Source organism: Nanorana parkeri, unplaced genomic scaffold (genome assembly GCF_000935625.1).
Source record: "Nanorana parkeri isolate BGI_ZX_2015 unplaced genomic scaffold, ASM93562v1 scaffold90, whole genome shotgun sequence".
NCBI classification, from domain to species: Eukaryota; Metazoa; Chordata; class Amphibia; order Anura; family Dicroglossidae; genus Nanorana; species Nanorana parkeri.
The window spans coordinates 725,354-744,734 of record NW_017306358.1 but is presented as its reverse complement, the minus strand read 5'-3'; the positions used below and the strand labels follow the sequence as shown (position 1 = coordinate 744,734).

The 19,381-nt window shown below is 40.2% G+C and overlaps 1 protein-coding gene across 1 annotated transcript in view; it reads right to left on the bottom strand.

Annotated features, from left to right (window-relative positions):
• Positions 1-8,281: 8,281 nt before the first annotated feature.
• CELSR1 (cadherin EGF LAG seven-pass G-type receptor 1) overlaps positions 8,282-19,381 on the bottom strand; it is a 146,362-nt gene continuing 135,262 nt past the window's right edge. Inside the window, exons 30-35 of the mRNA XM_018552503.1 lie at positions 17,944-18,080; positions 16,471-16,574; positions 16,216-16,383; positions 13,657-13,899; positions 11,037-11,298; positions 8,282-9,127 (exon numbers count right to left, since the gene is read on the bottom strand). Of these exons, the coding sequence (XP_018408005.1) occupies positions 9,103-9,127; positions 11,037-11,298; positions 13,657-13,899; positions 16,216-16,383; positions 16,471-16,574; positions 17,944-18,080 (939 nt within the window). The 3' untranslated portion in view covers positions 8,282-9,102. The remainder of the gene's footprint in view (positions 9,128-11,036; positions 11,299-13,656; positions 13,900-16,215; positions 16,384-16,470; positions 16,575-17,943; positions 18,081-19,381) is intronic.

Sequence of the window (19,381 nt, the reverse complement as noted above, 5' to 3'; positions counted from 1 at the left end):
ATTTTTCAGTGTTAGGCTGACCAAATAAAAAAAAAAAAAAAGCTGCCTGGAGTTTGTCTTTGGATTATAGCGGTCAATAAATACATAAATAAATATAGGGAGTGCCATTACTATCCTAAAAAATGCTAGCTGTCTGGCTATTATGCTGACACTGGTTTGTTCACTTTGAGTACCTGGCCCAGAACAAGTCTGTAGATCAAGAAAGTCAGGAGTAAAAGTAGCCCTTATCTGCATTATTGTTGCCAGGTCAATGTCCTACAACAGAGGTACCCATTAGGTCGATCGCGATCTACCAGTCGATCGCAAAGCTATCCCTGGTAGATCCCGATGTCCTGTCCTTGTGCCGTGGGGCTTCTCTGGATCCCCGCTGATCTCCCCCATCTGTATGCAGCGGGGATCCGAGGAGAAGTGAACGAAGCGCTGCAGCCGGCGGCGGACGGAGCCGCTATCACAGCAGCACGCCGAGCGGCTGATGATAGTAGATAGTTTCTGAATGAATGGAAAACCTCTGTGCTTTCCATTCATTTAGAACAGAGGCTGCAGAAAAAAAGATTGAGGACTTTGTGTCCTCCATTTCTTTTTCTATTTTAAAAGGGAAATAGACACCTAATATTTCCCAGAAGCCCCAACAGAAAAATAAAAAACAAAAGAAATTATAAAAAAATTGTAAATAATAAAAAATAAATAACAAATAGTAAAAAAAAATAGTCTTGCCTCAGGCGCAAAAGGAGCTAACTACGGCTATGCTCCCGTGGCTGCCGGCTGAATGTGTTAGACGCCACAGACGGAAAGGGGCAGGACACCTCTCCCCGTGTGCAACATCAGCCACATTGGGCCACACAAGCACCACGGGAGGACAGGACGCCGGCGCCTCTAAAACGTATTGGAATGCAAGCCAGCCTACTTCCTGCGTTTAGGGGCGGGAGGGGGCGTGGGGTTGTATTGAAGTCAATGGCACCGCAGCCATGCCCCCCGCCCACAGTGCGATCGCCTGCCTGCATTCCGGTCCAGTGCAATCTTGCAGCATTTTTGCAGATCGCACTGGTTCCGGGTGTGGACGATCGCACTGCGGGTGAGGGGTGTGGTTGCTGTGCCATCGACTTCAATGCACCGCCATGCTCCCTCCCCCCCTGAATGCAGGTGTTTTTTCATTGGTAGATCTCATTGAGCTCGTCATTTGAAAAGTAGATCTCCGAACGAAAAATTGTGGGCGCCCTTGTCCTAGAACATCCAAGGCAAAGATGCCAAAGTGCACATTACCAAAAGTTGAGGTTCATCGGAAAGGAGAGTAAAGAGACCAGACATGTTGGAAAACCATGCTTTTATCATCAGATACAAATGACATGTTCAGAGACATTCAGGTGTCCTTCCCCAAAGTTTACTATAGAAACATATGTATTACACCTTAGGGAAAAGAGACTTCCATGTCTCTGAAGTTTCTATCAAGCTTAGATTATGAATTCCTGTGGCTTGATTGTCAGGCAAAGGAGGACTCCAGCCTTTTATTCCTGATCTTGGCTCCTCACTGCTTATTGTTGGAAATAGTGCACTAAGATAGGAAAAGAAACAAAGCTGCCTACATGTTTCTTTGCATAACTGCATGCTATGTGCACACAACCAAGGTTTTGGTGTAACCTTTGCTATGAGCATGCCATTAAACTAACATGCAGTTATGCTGCACTCTACCAACTTTCTGTTATGCTGATCAAGTTACCATAACATGCTGGGAGCATATTTGTTTTCCTGTTTTTCCTCCTTTCTATCCCTTGTAGCACAGTCACAATTTTATATACACAGGATTATACACCATTGTGCCCTTCCTTTCCCTAACGTGGTAAAGAATCTATTCCCAGTGTGATTCAGAGTGTTTGTGACAATTTCTCAGTGTTCCAGGGACCATATTACATGTTGCATTTTAGGACTATAATTGAAAAATGTCAGTAATATATACCATTGGCCGGTTACATTGACACCCTTGGGTGTTCTTCTTCCCTTGGCAGCAGTGGACATTCAGCATTGCTGACAATATGATTATTATTATTATTATAATACAGGATTTATATAGCGCCAACAGTTTGCGCAGCGCTTTACAATATAAGGAAGACATTACAGTTACAATACAATACAAGATGGTAAGGAGGGCCCTGCCCCTGAGGGCTTACAATCTGAAAGAGGAGGGGGAAATGATACATGAGGAGGGAATGATGAGCGCCACTCTGACATATTGTGCTTGAGCCCAGGCTGACGTGGTGACATGCTCTAGGAGGTATCCCCATGACATCCTTGGATCACAGGAAGTAGGTTGAATGAGGCTGACTGGCAGTGGAGGTTCTGCAGAGGACAGCATTGAAGACAAGTTGAGTATTGGAGCAAGAGCTTCAATTTGTTTGAAAATATTTATCAATGGTTTTATTTTTTTAAACTGGAATTCTACTTTAAGCATACTATAAAATAACAGATTTAAGTGTAAGTAACCAAATGTCTGTTCCTGATTGTTATTTCCACCTTTGTATTAAGCCATTCTTCCTTTTATTTTATCCTGAACAGATAACACAATTAGAACACTTAGGCACAGATAACTAAAGTGAAAACATTCCTGAAGATGGAAAAATTATGCTTATCACTGAGTTCTGGGACCTTAGCATTCCTTTGTATGGTATGCAGATGATTAATATAATGCAAAATCTGTATTAGAAAACATTCCTCAGTATTACTTTTCAGAAAGGGGGGAAAAAAATAGGGCATTCCTGGTTTTTGCTGGATAATTTGAGGTCATGTTATATACAAGTGTGTAAGCTTTGTGAACTGACACAAAAGCTGCCCGGCCAAAAAACACACTAGAAATTCTAGTCCGGTAAAGGAACTTTTGTCTGCACGTCAAGCAGAGAGTCAATAGTGAGGAAACCTGATCTAGCTGATAATGTTTCAGCAATGTTTTATAAATCGTACATGGATTGCAATTGGACTACAGTGAATGGACGTCTGGATGCCTTTGTTACCATGGTACAGAGTATACGGGTCTATAGAACATCAAAGTAATATCATTCCAAATAAAGCAATGAAAAGCAAGACCGGTAAACACTGTCCTACCTGGGTCCAGAAAATCCAGTATTTTCACTTGTGCTGCACCAGTTGACTGATAAAGCATATGCAAATGTTATTGCTGACAGCTCCTATTCAAGCCTTTCTTCTAGCTAATCCGCTGTTTACTCTCCACACCCTTGATTAAATAAGAAGCCTGTAGGTCCGTTTGCAAAATAAATATCACATCTTTAACAAGGTCAAACATAGGATTTTACGTTGACTTCACTTACCTGCATCATATTACTGTAGCAATTTAACAGCAGTGCAGAAATGCCATGTGCCTGCCCAGGGGTGAAGGAGTTACATTTTGTTCCAAAGCCACAAGCAAGCCATTTGGCTGATGCCATCCAAGTGTGTCCATGGATTAAAGCACAAAATGCAGAATGCCGCATCTAAAGCTGGCCATACACCGGTAGTTTATTCAAGAAAAATGTTCCATCCTGCTCCAGAAGTTCTAATAACTTCCATTTACAAAATCAAACTACAGTTTTGACATTCTACAAGTCTCTGATGGCATTATTGAATGTTCTGAGATGACCGTTCAAATCTACCAGTGCATGGCCAGCTTAAGCTGAGCATTTTTCATAAGAAATTATGGACTTTGAATATTAATGGTAAGTGGTATCATCCACTCTTCAGTCACCCAAAGTCTATGGATCTGACACTCAAAGCACTGAGCTCACCATATAATATATTATTAATATATGTGATAGTTTGTATGGTACAGATCCTCCAACGTATAATTCAATCAACTTTTAGCATTATGCATTTTCACCTGCGCCCAGGTATCTGGAGATCCCAGCATTCGTAAAGGTGGCCATACACTGTACAACCATCGCAAGACCTTAGTCTTGCGATGGTTGTAAAGGGATTAAAAAAACGTACGATCTGCCCATCTTGGACGGGCAGATCGCACTCTCGATCATCGCAAGCCACGCCCCCTGAGGGGCGGGCTTGCGATGACTGTAATGAGGGGCGGGCTTACGCTGACTGCAAACGGGCAGTGTGCACGTGCGCACAACGGCCCGTTCGGTAGTTGTCGAACCAGCAGGCCACCAACTCGCCGAGAATCGTACGATTCCCGGCGGGTTTTCAAACATGCTGGTTTGATGGAAGACGTGCGACCGTACAGTAGAAACGGTCGCATGCCTTCCATACACTGCACGATTCTCGTACGATCGCGGGATTTCCAGCGATTCTCGTACGAGAATCGTGCAGTGTATGGGCACCTTAAAAGTGATATTCAGATTGGAAAATCACCAATCACATGCTCACTTGCTTCAGGTGAAAGAGTTCAACGTTTTTGGATAGAGTAGGAAATATAAAAACCTCGTCAGGGTTTTATTGCTGTGTCCTCCTCAGGTAGACAGTCCCCAAAACAGAAAGTGAGGGCAAATAGAACTTTTTAGAGTGGTCACTAAAATCAAGATTCGAGGGGAAATCTTATGCTGGCCATACAGTCATCTATTTTTCATGTTCAACTCGCAGGCTGAACGAGAAAACCAGAGCAGATTCCTCCATCAACACTGAGGAGTGTGTCAGTCGAGGAATCCCGCTGTTTGCATTGGATTTTGACAGCGGCCGCTGTCAGAATACCTAACCGGGTATTCTCATTGGCTGCCAACTCAAACGAAGGTTTTCTGACCAGCTTCGTTTGATCATGCTGACTGACAGCGGTACCCACTGTGCAAATTTGCAGCCGGTTCCTCAAAAAATGGCTGAAATTCAGTGAGTGTATGGGCACCCTTACTCAATGGAGTTATCTGTTCCAATCATAACAAAGAGAGGAATTCTCTAAATCTTGATCAGATTTTGTCTCACTTTTTGCTGCGTCTCTGGGAGACAAAATTCTTCTCAATGGGACACAGACAGTAAAAAAGGTTGACTATAGATGGAATAGCTTTCCATCTGACACAGATTCAACAATGATAAGCTATAGCTAGTTTGGTTCATTACTAAAACAAAAAGACTGATGAGCTGGCGAATATCGAACAAACTAAAGCTGGCCACATGCTGTTAGCATCTTGTCCGATTTACAGAAATCGGAAACAGTGGGTGGCCTGCCAGCTCAACAAAAGTCAATTGCTCAGTTAACTTTTGTTAAAGTAGCTGGGCCAAAAAATGTCAGCCCAACTGTGATTACAGCCAATCAGCTCAACTCGTATTATGACAGTGGTGGATGCCGGCTGTGAAAATGCAATAGCAGCCGGCGTCCATCCATGCTGTTTAGTGTGGATGGAGGAATCTGTAATGCTGGGCACACACCTTACAACCACCTCAAGACTTTTGTCTTGCGATGGTTGTAAGGTACTTAAAAAAACGTACAATCTGCCTATCTTGCATAGGCAGATCATACTTGCGATGATCGCAACTTGCACCCCCCTGAGGGGCGGGCTTCCAACGACCGCAATGCCGAACGGGCAGTGTGCGCTTGCGCACACCGGCCTGTCCGGCTTTTATCTTACGAACATGCTACACACCCGCCGAACATCGTACGATGCTCGGCGGGTTTTCAAACATGTTCGTAAGTTAAAAGTCGTGCGAACTTACAGTAGTAGAGGTCGCACGGCTTCCACACACCTTACGATAATCGTACGATCGAGGGATTTCCCGCAATTATCGTAAGGTGTGTGGGCACCCTTAAGCTGCCCACACACCTTACAATTTATCTGCAGATTTTCTGTGGTCAGATGGAAAAGGTGCAACACATTCCTCCATCTACACTTAACTGTGTGGATGGAGTAATCTCCACCTGGGCCAATCTGTTGCACTTTTTCCATCTGACCACAGAAAATCTGCAGATAATTGTAAGGTGTGTGGGCACCTTTAGATATATTTAACAAAATCTGTTAGCATATGGCCAGCTATACTTTCCAACAGGATGGAAAATCATTATTGGCTAACGACTTAACAAGGGACATAATCAATGACACGTATTTCACAAGGTGGTTTGCAAATGAGTTGCAGTGGTATCTGATAAAAATGTCTGACCTCACCAGCATATGTGATCTGGAGGACAAATGAAACCATTGAAAATGGCTGGATGCTCGCATAACTGTTGTGTTTTAAAGCATTAAGATTTTGACTATTAAGTAGATTTTGTTCATATTATCAAATCTTCATATCAGATAAATGTTCTCAGCTATGGCCGCACTAACTCTTTAGATTTGGCCAACAACCTTTCCACCAACTGCTGACTCCGTCCAGGCTCACAGATTAATGCTAATTTCAATATATCAATGTTGCATACAATTACAAATGTCACATATACAGTATCTTTAAAAACGGTGATTCATTTAAAAAAATTCAATGACAAAATGATACAATCTGAAAATTTTAATTTACCAAGCCATCTTCTCAGTACGGTTTTCTCCAGTGTTTGTACATTAATAAATACACATGTAAAAAAAATCCAGTGTCTATTCTTTGCCATAAAAGTTTGTCATAAAAAGTATTTTTTAACAAAAACCCAGCCAAAATGTAACACTTTAAAAAAAAAAAGGAACAGAAGGATTTACAGGGATGGTAATAAAAACATATACATATAGCCTTTATCTGTCATGAGACCTGTATACACATGCCAGTTATTATTGTAACGACTTTGAAGATGTGTGATAGGAACAGTTAATGAAGTTGGTACAAACAAAATCAGAGATTGTCAAACTTTCATCTCTTTTCTATAATCAGAATTCTTAAATAGAGACCTGTGATTTAACAACTGATGAAAATAAAATGCTGCAGAACAAATTGTGTATTCAAATGAGAAACCACAAAGCTAGGGACTTGATATAAGGCACTTTTAAACCAGTGTTAGCTGTCTTTCACTCAGTGCAATTAGTAGTAGTCCTTGTCCTTGTTTCTGGAAATACTATCACTGTAACCACAAATGCTTCTAGATCATTAATTATTCAGGTTAAGGATGCAGAAAGTGTCTGCAGATCAGACATATTACTACCTACCTACTACCCTTAGCTCCTACCATGCTATCACTCAGGAAATGGGTGAACTTAATGGTGTAGTAGTCATTGTATTGCTGAGAAATAAATGAAAAATAATTTAACCAACCTCAGTGTGAGGAACAACTGAGCTATCTGTGTATCATTTCTGGTTGAGTGTGCTTGAGCTGAGAGTGTTTGCAGATCAGATGTATTACAACCTACCTACTATGCTATCACTCAGGCAATAGGTTTATTTAAAGTGACACTAAACTCAGGAGTTGAATCTTAAAAATGAATTCAAGTACCTTAACTAATAACAAAACTGTTAATCACTTGGCTGTAAGTCTTCAAATTATCCCCGAATTTGTCCTTTCTTCTGGTTAGTGTCTACTTTTGTTCCACCATGGTCCCCGTGTGTGTTGCATAGTCACCGCTCCAAGCACACTCCCATGATATACTATAATTTCAATACAAATTAGTAAACTAAATGTGAGATTGTAGTCCATCACAGGAGTGAGCTTGGAGTGGTGGCCACCCAGTAGAAGGAAGGACAGTGTCAGCACCAATTCAGAGATGATTTGAGGGTCTACAGTCGAGTGATACACTAACTAATAATCTTATATTGTAAAGCGCTCTGCAAACTATTGGCGCTATAAAAATACTGTATAATAATAAGATACATTTTTATTAATAGTTAACGTACATGAATGCATTTTTAGGATTTAACTCTTGTTAATGCTGTAGTAGTCATTCTGTTGCTGAGAAATAAATGAAGAATACATTCACCCAACTACAGAGTGAGGAACAACAGAGCTTTCTGTGTACTGCCTTCAGGACCTTTACCGGTGTCTGCTGTCTGTCAACACAATATATACAACTTTACACTGAAAACAATGACAGTTTTTAAAAGATCTCTTTTTCTTGATTGTTGATACTGTATGGGAACTGAAGTTGAAAAGGTGTGTTTTTTAAGAAACAATTTACGCTACTCCTTATACCATGAGAAAAAAATATATTCCCAAGAGTACATTTCTGTGAACATATTTGGGGTATTCTGTTATATATAAAATGATAATATAGCAAGGCACATATTTAGAAAACAAGATGCTCCGCATGTAGAATCTTAGTTCTGGCAATGGACAGAAAGCTGGCAGGAGATTCTCAGCAGGCAAAGGGGATATATTCAGTGTTGTAGAGGAAATCTCAAGTGTAGGGGTAGAATGTACAATCAATTACTTGGCAGCACAACTATCTGATTCCTTTCCATGTGTGAACTTGGACGCAAGTTTCTGGAATAAAAAAAATGATTTTTTTTTGCAACAAAAGTTAAAATTCAAGTAACGTGCAATCTTTGTAGTATAAAAATATTTGTTTTCAGCAGGTCTGTGTGAGTATCAAATAAACAAAACTAGTAGTAAAATTTACAAAAGAAAAAAAGCTTTGTTTAAGAGTCCCTGTAAAAATATATAAAATATCTACAACCATATCATTTTACAGATTTGTACATTGATTTTTAAGACACATAAGTTGGTGAAGTGAATGAAGGGCACTTGGTGTCATTTCGTGGTGTGCATTGTTCAGTAGGCCGGAAGGTCACATTGTGACAGAACACAAGCAAATCAGCGCCGCTGGACCCAGAGATGGAGGACCGCCTGTACATGTGCCGATTTTACTATAGTAGAACCATGGTATTTACATGAATTCTTGAGTCACTTAGCTTAGACTACACCACGAAACAGTCTCCTTTGCAATGTATGGACCTGTGAATCCATCAGTTACTTTCTGCTGTGTCCTCTCTTGTGATGTCCTTTTCATCCAGGGGAATGGAGTCTTGCTTATGCTCTCATATTTGGCACTGGGTGCGTTCATTGATCATGGATCCCGATAGCACAGCCCTCTAGTTTCTTATTTATATCATGAAGCAGTCACAAGTCTGCTAAATAAGGTAATTGCATTAGCAATGATACATCCTCGACCACCACAGTTGCGTTCCTCTGTATAATCCCAGATGTTCGGGAAGTCACAAGCTTTCGGACGAGGGATTCCTGGACTATAACAGCCTTCACGATTTCCTGATGATTCAAATTGAAGTTTCATTACTGCCGCTGTTCATGGAAAGAAGGGAGCATGCAGGATTGGGGTTAGACAAATGTCATACATTATTGAATGTTAGTTTACATGTCATGCATGTCACAACAGAGGAGAGAAGTCCAAGAAATACTCATATCTAGCATGCGGAAAGACCCCTGCCACCATTTGAGTGCATTCATCTACTCATGCAAAGGTAAGGTAACATGTGGGGTTTACCAATTTCATTGCTTTTGATAACTTTAGCCATAAGTTAAAATCTGACTTTCTGCTCCTGAGGAATCAGGTAGCTGGTAGCCCTACAAAATGATAGGACAACTTTTCTGTAAATGGAGCTCTTAAAATGGCTGCTGTTTATCACAACAACTGCCCACACACAGTGCCAGTTCTGTGCAGGTACAATCCTTTGTATGACAATTCCCTAAAACTAGCACCACTTCAGGGACTCCGGCAGCGTCAGGCTCCTGTGGTGGACAGTAGCCTCATTAGGGTTAACAGCAGCCCTCCAGAGGAAAATGAGCAGTAGTATATCAATGCAACATACTTAATAGCAGTATTACACTTTCTATCAGAAACCTGGGGAACATTTGTTGAAAAGTAATTACATTGTTGAAATGACAAAATGTATCTGTTATCATTTTACTTTACAAATGAGGCAGCGGGGTTGGGTAAACCAGTTCATCGAGCACTGCACACACTTTTTGGCAACCACTAAGAAAGCAGTTACAATAAAAGAAGGAATTCGACATACACTTCAATAGAACCTTCTCCCATAGATCTGTATACTAGTTGTCCAGTATTTACTCCAGCCGAGTAATCCTCTCCTTTCCAGAATGGGAACACATAACAGGAGGCTCTATGTGCATATAGGACTCAGCAGGAAAGTCCTGTTCTAAATACGAATCTGCTCAAAAGGGGGCATCCAAAACTGAGCTTTCAGATTTACCTCCAGCTTATTGACTAGTTTGACAAACTAAAAGTTCACATTTTTTATTAACAGTATACAAGCATAAAAAATTGAACATCATTTACTGATTTAAGTGAACTTGGACTCTGTCACTATGGAAAAACAAAAAGCTGCTGGGAGGCATAAAGTGCAGGTATCCACAGCAGCTCTAAGAGCAGTTATTGCCAAATCCCAGCCAGCAAAGATACTGAACGTCCTGTAACGATGGGGCTTGCCCACCTTCTTTCGCACATTCCAATTGTCCAGAGAGCCAGTGATGGAGCACATCATAATGATGATCTAATTGGAATGTAGGGGAAGAGGAAGGCACCTGGAGGAAGCAGGGCAGTACAGTGGCTTAGGGGTTACCACTGGGGGTCCCAGTTCGTACCCTGGTCAGGACACTATCTGTATGGAGTCTGCATGTTCTCCCTGTGCTTGCATGGGTTTTCTCCAGGTACCCTGGTTTCCTCCCACATTCCAAAGACATACTGGGAAGGTAACTGGCTCCAGTCTAAATCGGCTCTAGTATGTACGTGAGATAGGACCTTGATGTGAATGTGCAGCGTGTAAACCACTGCATAAATTGTCAGTTCTCTAGAAATACCTGTAATAAATAAATAAATAAATAAATAATAAGCTCTAATATGAACCAGAAATGTTCCTGTCAGAAGAGCCTGGCATTCAGGTGAAGCAGGAGTTACTGAAAGCTCATATAGATATGTGCATGGGCATGGGGGTGATTGTACTTCATAGGTTATAGTAGCTTTTTTTTTTTTCTTAAAGTGATAGAGTTTCTTCAGGGAAAGCCATCTCCGAGCCATGATTTAAGAGTTGAAATTCTAAATTATTTAATCATGCTGGCAATTAACGTGAATACCAATTTGCCCTGATACTATATGAAATACATGGCTCAATGCACATTGTCCTATTTTATAGTTGATACATCCCTATTGAATATATTTCTATAGCATACTTACTCAGAGTCTGAAGCCTCTCCATTTGTAGGTCCAACCTGTACACTCATCGCCATGCCATTGACTTGCTCTCGAGAATGATCTCTGCGTGCATTTTTTAAGGCTATCGCTGTGTCTGTAACTGGACGGATGCCATCGTTTGAACATAAAGAGGAAGTCTTTGATGAAATAGTGCTTTGATTATAGTCTAATTTCTCGCGTAGACGGTTTTTCAGATTTTTGTCTGTCAAAGGAGGAGGGTATGTGACTTTATTTTTTAGAATACCTGTTAAATGAAACATTAAAAAACATTTAAACATCACATATAAAAAGGACATCATACCCTACCATTGCCCAATTCTTGCAGTGTTACCATTATCTACACTGCTGAATGCATTCAAGACAAGAATATAGTTACAAAAGGTGTTTTTATATACGATGTATATGGTATATATATGATATGGTTTTTAGGCTTTCTGTACTGTTGCAGCATGGTTATCACCTCTTTTCAAATTGCACCACTCCATGCACTCTTTGAACAGCACACTGGCCATGGGTGTTTGGCCTTCCAGGATCCTCCTTCTACCAACACTGAATGCAAAATTCAGGCTGCACCCCACTCTTTGTTTCTTAATTGTGATACACTTTACTGGCACCAGATAACTGAGGAAAAGAGCAAGCAAGCAAGCCAGGTCATATTCTAACCCATTCAGTGTGACTCATCTCAAATACGTTTCACCTGCAATACAGGCAAATGCGTCAGTAGTCACAGTGAATGGGGGAAGGATGTCTGAAAGACCTGGCTTGTGTGCTCATTTGCTCACTTCTCTAGTTCCATAAAGTTTATTGCAATTTAGAAAAAAAAAATGTGTGGCCTGAATTGTGCATGCATTGTTTGATCTGCATACCTTTGCTGTCATAACTGAACAGAACACAACAATATGAACCTGAGTATATGTGGTACAGTAACAAATGTTATCAATCATGGAATACCACACTGAAAGGGATTAACACACTCAGCACCATTTCCATCATAGATATCTTTAGAATAAGAAGACTGAATTTACAGCATGACACGGATAAGACTTGCGTATATTATATGATTGCACATCATCACTAGAAATACATTGTACAATAGACTGTGGGTGACAAAGTGTGAACAAGTCACGTATAGCCTTTGTTCTGCTGAGTAAACTTGACTCATTAAGTAAATAAAATGGGCAGGACAGCTCTAAAAGGAACACATTCATCATTGTCTGAGAGTTATAGTTGGATTGTTATAAGTTTTATTAATGGTTATGAAGTTGTCAACGGATTCCGATGAACAAGTCTCAACTCTTAGCCCATTTGGTATGTACAAACGTAGAAGCAAATTTTGTATAGAAGTGTGACCTAATTTCTTGTGCCATTACAGCTCACTGTAGGTTATGGAGACATAAGGAAAAAAAAACATCAGCCAATGTTCGTGAGCTTACCTATCTATCTTACATATTACTTGTATACGTTAAATAAATTGGACTGAATGTGTGTTTGCGGCAAATCTTTCCATCCACCTCATAAAAAAAGCTAAAATTACATTATGCAAAAATTGTGAATGGATTTATAAAAATAGGAATCCAATAAACATAATCTGTTTACAAAATGCAGGAAAAAATCAAGGATTCTGACACCTGTGTAAAATATACTAAGACTGCATGCAGACTTTCCAATTATAGTAATGCAAGAGATATACAGACTATAAGGGTGTATTTATAAAGCAGTGAATAGGACATTTATCAAACATGATCCAGATGAAAAAAAAGCTCCAGATGAATTATCCTGGTGTATGCTTTCTAAATTACAATGATTAATTAATCTGCTGTCAATGTTTGCTGGATGTCACATGTATAGCTTTATAAATATACCCTTTAGGGAATCATTATCATATAGGACAGTGGTTCTCAACCTGTGTAATCTCAGCACCCACATTTGCCCTTGGTAACTAAGTCACGGCCCCAGTGGCACTGGATGCACAGCATTGTGGTACCGCGCATTACGGTGCTGGCAATCGAACTGTGGCCGGGAAGTGCATTTGGGGTGCCATTCAAATGAATGACAACGCAACGCACCTCCCGCACCAGAAGGCGGAGTAGGTGTGATTGCACTTTTTGTGTGAAATCCACCCAGTCTCCTTACCTTACGAGAACTGGAGTGGATCCTCAGCCTGGGGTCCAGCGTGGGCTGTTGTGCTGTGACGGAGCTCCATCCATATGTGCATTGCTTGTACAGCTCCCTTTCGCGCCCTGTAGAGGTGCCGGGAGCCAGAATGTGACGTCACTCTGGTCCAGTCGCCTCTACAGGGCACGCGAGGGAGCTGTATGTAATACACGTATGGATGGAACTTCCTCACAGCCATAACCCCAGCCCACCCCACCTCAAGCTGACACTCAACACCGGGCAGCATATTTTGAATGGCTGCTCAGCGCAAGAACTGACAGTGCTGAGCTGGGGGAGGATGAAAACCACGGATATAGAGCATAATCGTATGTTCAGTGGTCTTTGGATATTATTTTGTAGATGGGCACTTTTTAATCCATGTTCAAATCCAATAACACAATCCTATGAGACACTATTCAATATTGCTGTAACAATTGTTAGGATCTACCTTTTCTTAGTTCTGGCTGTTGATTGTTGTGATTGTTGACCATCTTGCCGTCCTTAGTCTGTGCTTCGTTCTCCTTGTCATGAGGTATCTCTCCGCAGTGATTAACCTTGTTTTCATTATGAAGTTCCACATTTACTTTGGTCTCTACTTTCAGCGTACTTTTCCCAGCTTGATCCTCACTGTCACTGGCTGTAATGCAGTCAGCAGGCCAGTATGGCTTCACGTGATTTGGTACAGAATCCACTGCAGGAAAACAAATACAGTTACAATTTTTATTTAGCTTCTTTCTTATAAAACAGTGCTAGAATTTGCAGATCAGTAAGCCTTTTTTACTAGGTGCTATTGCTGCAAGTCAAAGAAAATACTGTATACCAGGTGTGTCCAGAAATGAATGAGAATGATATTTTAAAATTCTTTTATTGAAAAATGTTACAATTGAACATCGTCTCCATGAAATTATGCACCTTGTGAGTGTACAGAATGCTCCCAGTAATTTTTCCATTCTTCATAGCATCCCTGGAAATCTTCAAGTGGGATGGCGTTCAGAGCCTGCGTAGTGGCTCTTCCGATATTATCCACACTACCAAAATGGTGTCCTTTCAAACTATTCTTCAGCTTTGGGAATATGAAAAAGTTGCAAGGAGCCAAGTCAGGGCTGTAGAGTGGATGGGGAGGCACCGCAATGTGTTTTTCAGCCAGAAACTCTGACAGCCAAAGCACTGTGACTGTTGTCGTGATGAAAGATCCAAGTTAAGCCGATCACAGGACGCACAGGAAAAACTCTTTGTATCAAGTGACCAAGAACTTCCAGGTAAAATCTTTGATTCACACTTTGACCAGTATGTACTAATTTTTTATAGACAAGTTCACGTGAATCAAAAAAAACAATGACCATTGATTTGACTTTTGATTTGCTCATCCAAGCTTTCTTGGGGGCGAGGTGACGAGGGTGTGTGCCATTCTGAACTTTGTATCTTCGTCTTGGGATCGTACTCAAAGACCCAGGATTCATCTCCCGTGATCACTCGACTCAAAAAATCAGGCTCTCTTTCCAAAGGGGCCAACAGGTCTTGGCAAACGAGTTGACAGTGTTCCTTCGGATCAGGTGATAAGTTCTTTGAAACAAGTTTTGCACACACTTTTCTTATGTTCAAATCCTGAATCACGATTTCATGAACAATTGACTTGGTAATTCCCGTTTCCTGTGTAATCATTCTGATAGCAAGCCGTCAATCACGGTTGAGAACAGACATCAATGCGTCCACACACTATATATACCTAGCACCCCACCCCAAATGGCCTCAGCCAGCTTCTCCCTTTGCAGAGCCCTTCTCGAGTCTAGGAACTTCATTCTCATTATATTCTGGACACACCTTGTATGTGCATTGCACTATTAAGGGCATGTGCACGTCAAGGGCATGTGCATTATATGTGTTATAGAGGGAGTTTCCACTACTACTTTTCTTTTTTAGTAAATGGAAATGTTAGTGTGCTATCCACATCTACTCCATCTCCCCTTCCCACTAGTCTGAGCAAGGTTTTTAACAGATTTGTAACAGCTATTTGCCTGTTGCCTGTGATGTTTCCTGGAGATGATTTCTGTGCACCATTTTGCAAGCAATGCCTGACACTAGAAACTTCAATTAACCACTTGCTGACCGGGGTGTTTACACCCCCTTTCTGTCCAGGCCATTTTTCAGTATTCAGCGCTGCGGTACTTTGACTGACATTTATTCTGTCATGCAACGCTGTACTGAAATTAATTTTATACCATTTTTTGGGGACAGCTAGAGCTTTTTTTTGGTGGTATTTAATCACCACTACAGGGTTTTTTTTAACTATATAATGAAAAAAGTACCGAACATTTTGAAAAAAACCCTGTTCTCCCTACGTTATGTCATAAAACATTTATTATTACCCAATTTTTTGGTAAAATATAAAAGACGGGTAAATATACACCAAAAATGTCAAGCTTTAAAATTGCGCGCACCCGCTAAAATTGCAAAAAACTACCATACTCAAAATTGACCATAGCCGACGCTTTAAAAGCTTTTACCGCTCATCAGTTTAGTGTTATCAGTGATTTATGGCCCTAGAATTATTGCTCTCACTCCGATGTTAGCGGCGATATGTAACATGTGCGGCGCAATGGATGTAATCGGCGTTTTCGCACGTAGGTGGACTCGACGCATGTTTGTGTGTGCATGTGGGGGCGGGGGACTTACATTTTTTTTATTTTTTATTAGCCAATTTGCCGTGACAGGTCCTCTTTATTGAGACATCAGGGGTCTTTAAGACCCCTAATGTCACCTAGGGACCCCCAGAGAAGCTGCTTCACCAGCTTCTCTCCGGTTTCTGTACCGGAGAGTGACACTGAATGCAGGCAGTGATGTAAGACAGCAGGTGGTTAAAGGCCCATCAAATCTGGCTGTTTATGGGCATTTTTACTAGAGTCCATGGTATCTGGCAACAAATGCGCAAAGTAGCTGTGGATAGTGCCTATAGATTTAAGTAACTGATATCCGAGAAAACAGTTATAAGCTTTTAACTGTAAATTACCTTTAGGTGTACTATGCACAGGTCCACGCTCATTGTTTTTAGGGCTGGTTGGTTTCCACTGCTGCTCTGTTTCAATTTCTTCATCTTCACTATCAGAAGAGCGTGAAGAAGCGTAAGAGCTGCTATGCTCATCGAGAGATAACTCGCTGTCCGAGTCCGAGTCATGTCCTGCACCTAAAAGGTGTACAATCAGTATCAAGAAAAACAAGCATATCTATTTCTTAAATTTAAAATAGACTAGGCCAGCAGCCTCACCATGGGAGCGTGTTCGGTTTCTATGGAAATGTGCGGAGTCCACCTCTGTAACACCAGCGCGGGTCTGTCCTGAAGACATACTGAGCTTCTGAGCAGCTTCATCCCTTTATCAGGAAATGGTACAATTATATAAAATGCATTGCTTAGTCACAACAAGAAATACCCATCATTTATTATGACAGAATGCAGATAAAGCCGGACATGCACTGCATTACTGAACACAAGTAAACAGCAAAGGAAGGAAGGGAGATGTATTTTATACAGATGATTAGTTGAAAAACAGTTTTCTGCTGCAATTATTTGATTTTGATCCATGTGCTTGTGGGATATCTGGATGTGATGCCACTACAATACTGTTCTGTATTTGGTGCAAAAACAGCTCCAGGGCTAGACAAGCTTCAACAAAACTAGGCTACCCAGTTCAAGTAAAAGAACGCTATTCCTTAGCTCTCCATTCCTTACACCCACAGACAGTTGTGTACTCTGTGTATGACTTTACAGGTTTAATATTACAGAAACAACATATATGCCTTCAGTTAAAACTCAACCTGGATACATATATGATCATAATGGATGCAGTAATAGAACAAGAATATTCCAATAATAAAGAACGTAAAAACATTTGTTTAAGTAGGATTTCTGCTCTGTCTTTACAAATAATTAATTTAGATATATAGTAACTATTACAGGATACCTCTATAAATGTAAACGTTTCATGGGGAGTCTATGGGGAACCCATCACTAACTCTAACAACCAACCTCGCTGTGCTGTGATCGGAGAAGTCCTTTGGATTGGGATAGATCATTTACACATGGATCGATAAGTGAGCATGTTTATATTAGGGGGTCTACAAAGACCTTTTATCTATTTATTTTGATTATTATCCGGACCATTTGCCATGTCTAAGGTCAGCCCTAATGTGTATGAGAACAATTGTAAAAAAAAAAAAAAAAGAAAATGGAAATAAATTATGTCAAATCACAGCTTAGAAAATCAACTTGGAGACATTAGTAGTGGTATTTCTTATAGCAACTACCTGGATGCATTGTGTAACTTTACAGTGCAGGCTAGATAAGAAAAACAAATTGGTTCCTAAGGGCACCAGCCCCGTTTCCCTTTTTAGAGTATTTATAAGTCAACCTCTCTGTACATTAGGGCAGAAAGAAGGATGAGCTTGTGTTAGATTTACGTTGCTGTAGTGCCAAGCGGTAGGAAAGCTAGCCATGCAGAAAGCAGAATTTATCCTTTTGTTAAATGCTGAAAGATTTGATAGCAATATCTGCAATTTTACCTGAACACACTGGGCTCACTGAAGCATGAGAACGTCTAATGGCAGCAGAAAACAAAATGATGCTTCTGTACTGACATTCAGTACTTTGGGAATATTGCAAAGTGTATTCTCATAAAAATGTATTTTGGTGAAATACTTGAAACAAAGATAGCCAAGCGCCATGCACCCACCACCGCATTACCTGAGGATAAAAGCAAGGTAGCTATTGTGGCTCTTGGCTGACCTGACGGTGCTCTCCAAAGAGACTGTGGACTCTCCAATACCCGTCCTGTACATGTTAGAATCATCCATATATGTGTTGTTGCAGTTTAAGGTTCGCTAGAAAGAAAAGAACACATCTGTTAATAAGATTGTAAATGCTCCTATTACTCAAATAATCAGCCATGTGATTAAAACCTTATGAAGTACACCATACATTTTGGCCCTAAAGATCAATCATTATATCTTTCCTGCTTAAAAAGTACTGTACAACATTTTATGTAATAGCAATATTTTGCTTCTCATTAATTATATAAATCTGCTCATTAAAATACATGGGACAGCAATTCTATAAACATTGCTTCTCTGTAAATGTGCTGCTGTGTCCCAACTGATTTAGAGAAGGACGCACAGTAACTGAATAGCAAACAACTAAAAGTCAGCTTGCATATTTCACACTACACTGCACAGAAAGAGCTGATTAATAGGTCAGCATTATTGTTACAAGCTTTTCTCACTGCTATGCTGAAGTCTACATCATGGAGACACAGCTCCTTCATTCACATTACAATGTACAGCGTCTTGTAGAATTTAAAAAATGCTCTGCTTTGTTATCTTACAGTACATTTATGATGTGCACACTCATTACGTGCAAAGTACTCCAAGTAATCCTATTAAAAATACCACATGACTAATATAAGCTAAATACCATAAAGCCATTGCCATGTCCCCACTGTATTTTTCTGAAGAAACTTCAACACAAAGAAAAAAATATAATTTGCTGAAAAAAGAAGCTTTTTACTACAGATTATTTCCAAGTCCTTCAAAAAATATGTAACAAGGGTCACTTTTTAGAACTAAATTAAACAGCAGATAGCACAGAAGTATCTTTATTTCAAAATCTAAGAAGTGCCCATAAAGAGAGTCTAAATGTCATATCCTAAGTAACTTTACTCTGTGCTTTGTATACTATACAGTACTTTGTTGGAGGAGTATATTTTTAACTATTTTACAAGCAACAATTTACCCACTCCTCTAACACTGATACAAGCTAAGCCGCCCATAAGAAATATTGTTTTTTCTTATTCTTTTTTTCTGATGTTGTAAACATTTTCTTTTACAATTGTTTTATTGTCTTACAAAGATAAGATGGTTCCAGAGACGACGATCAGCAAATTAACAAATATACAGAAGGGTATGTTGAACAGCAAAGGTTAGTTTTACATATATGCTCATTGAAGATTCGTAAAAATGTATGAGAGGTGAATGGATATATAATGTTTGAGATTGTACAAGAAGGTTCTAAGTGTAGGCAAACATAGTTTATATATAACAATATAATAATAAGGGGTATAGGCAAGGAAATGGGGGATAGGAATCTGGTGGGGATAATGAAGTGAGTGAGAGAAGTTTTCGGGGGG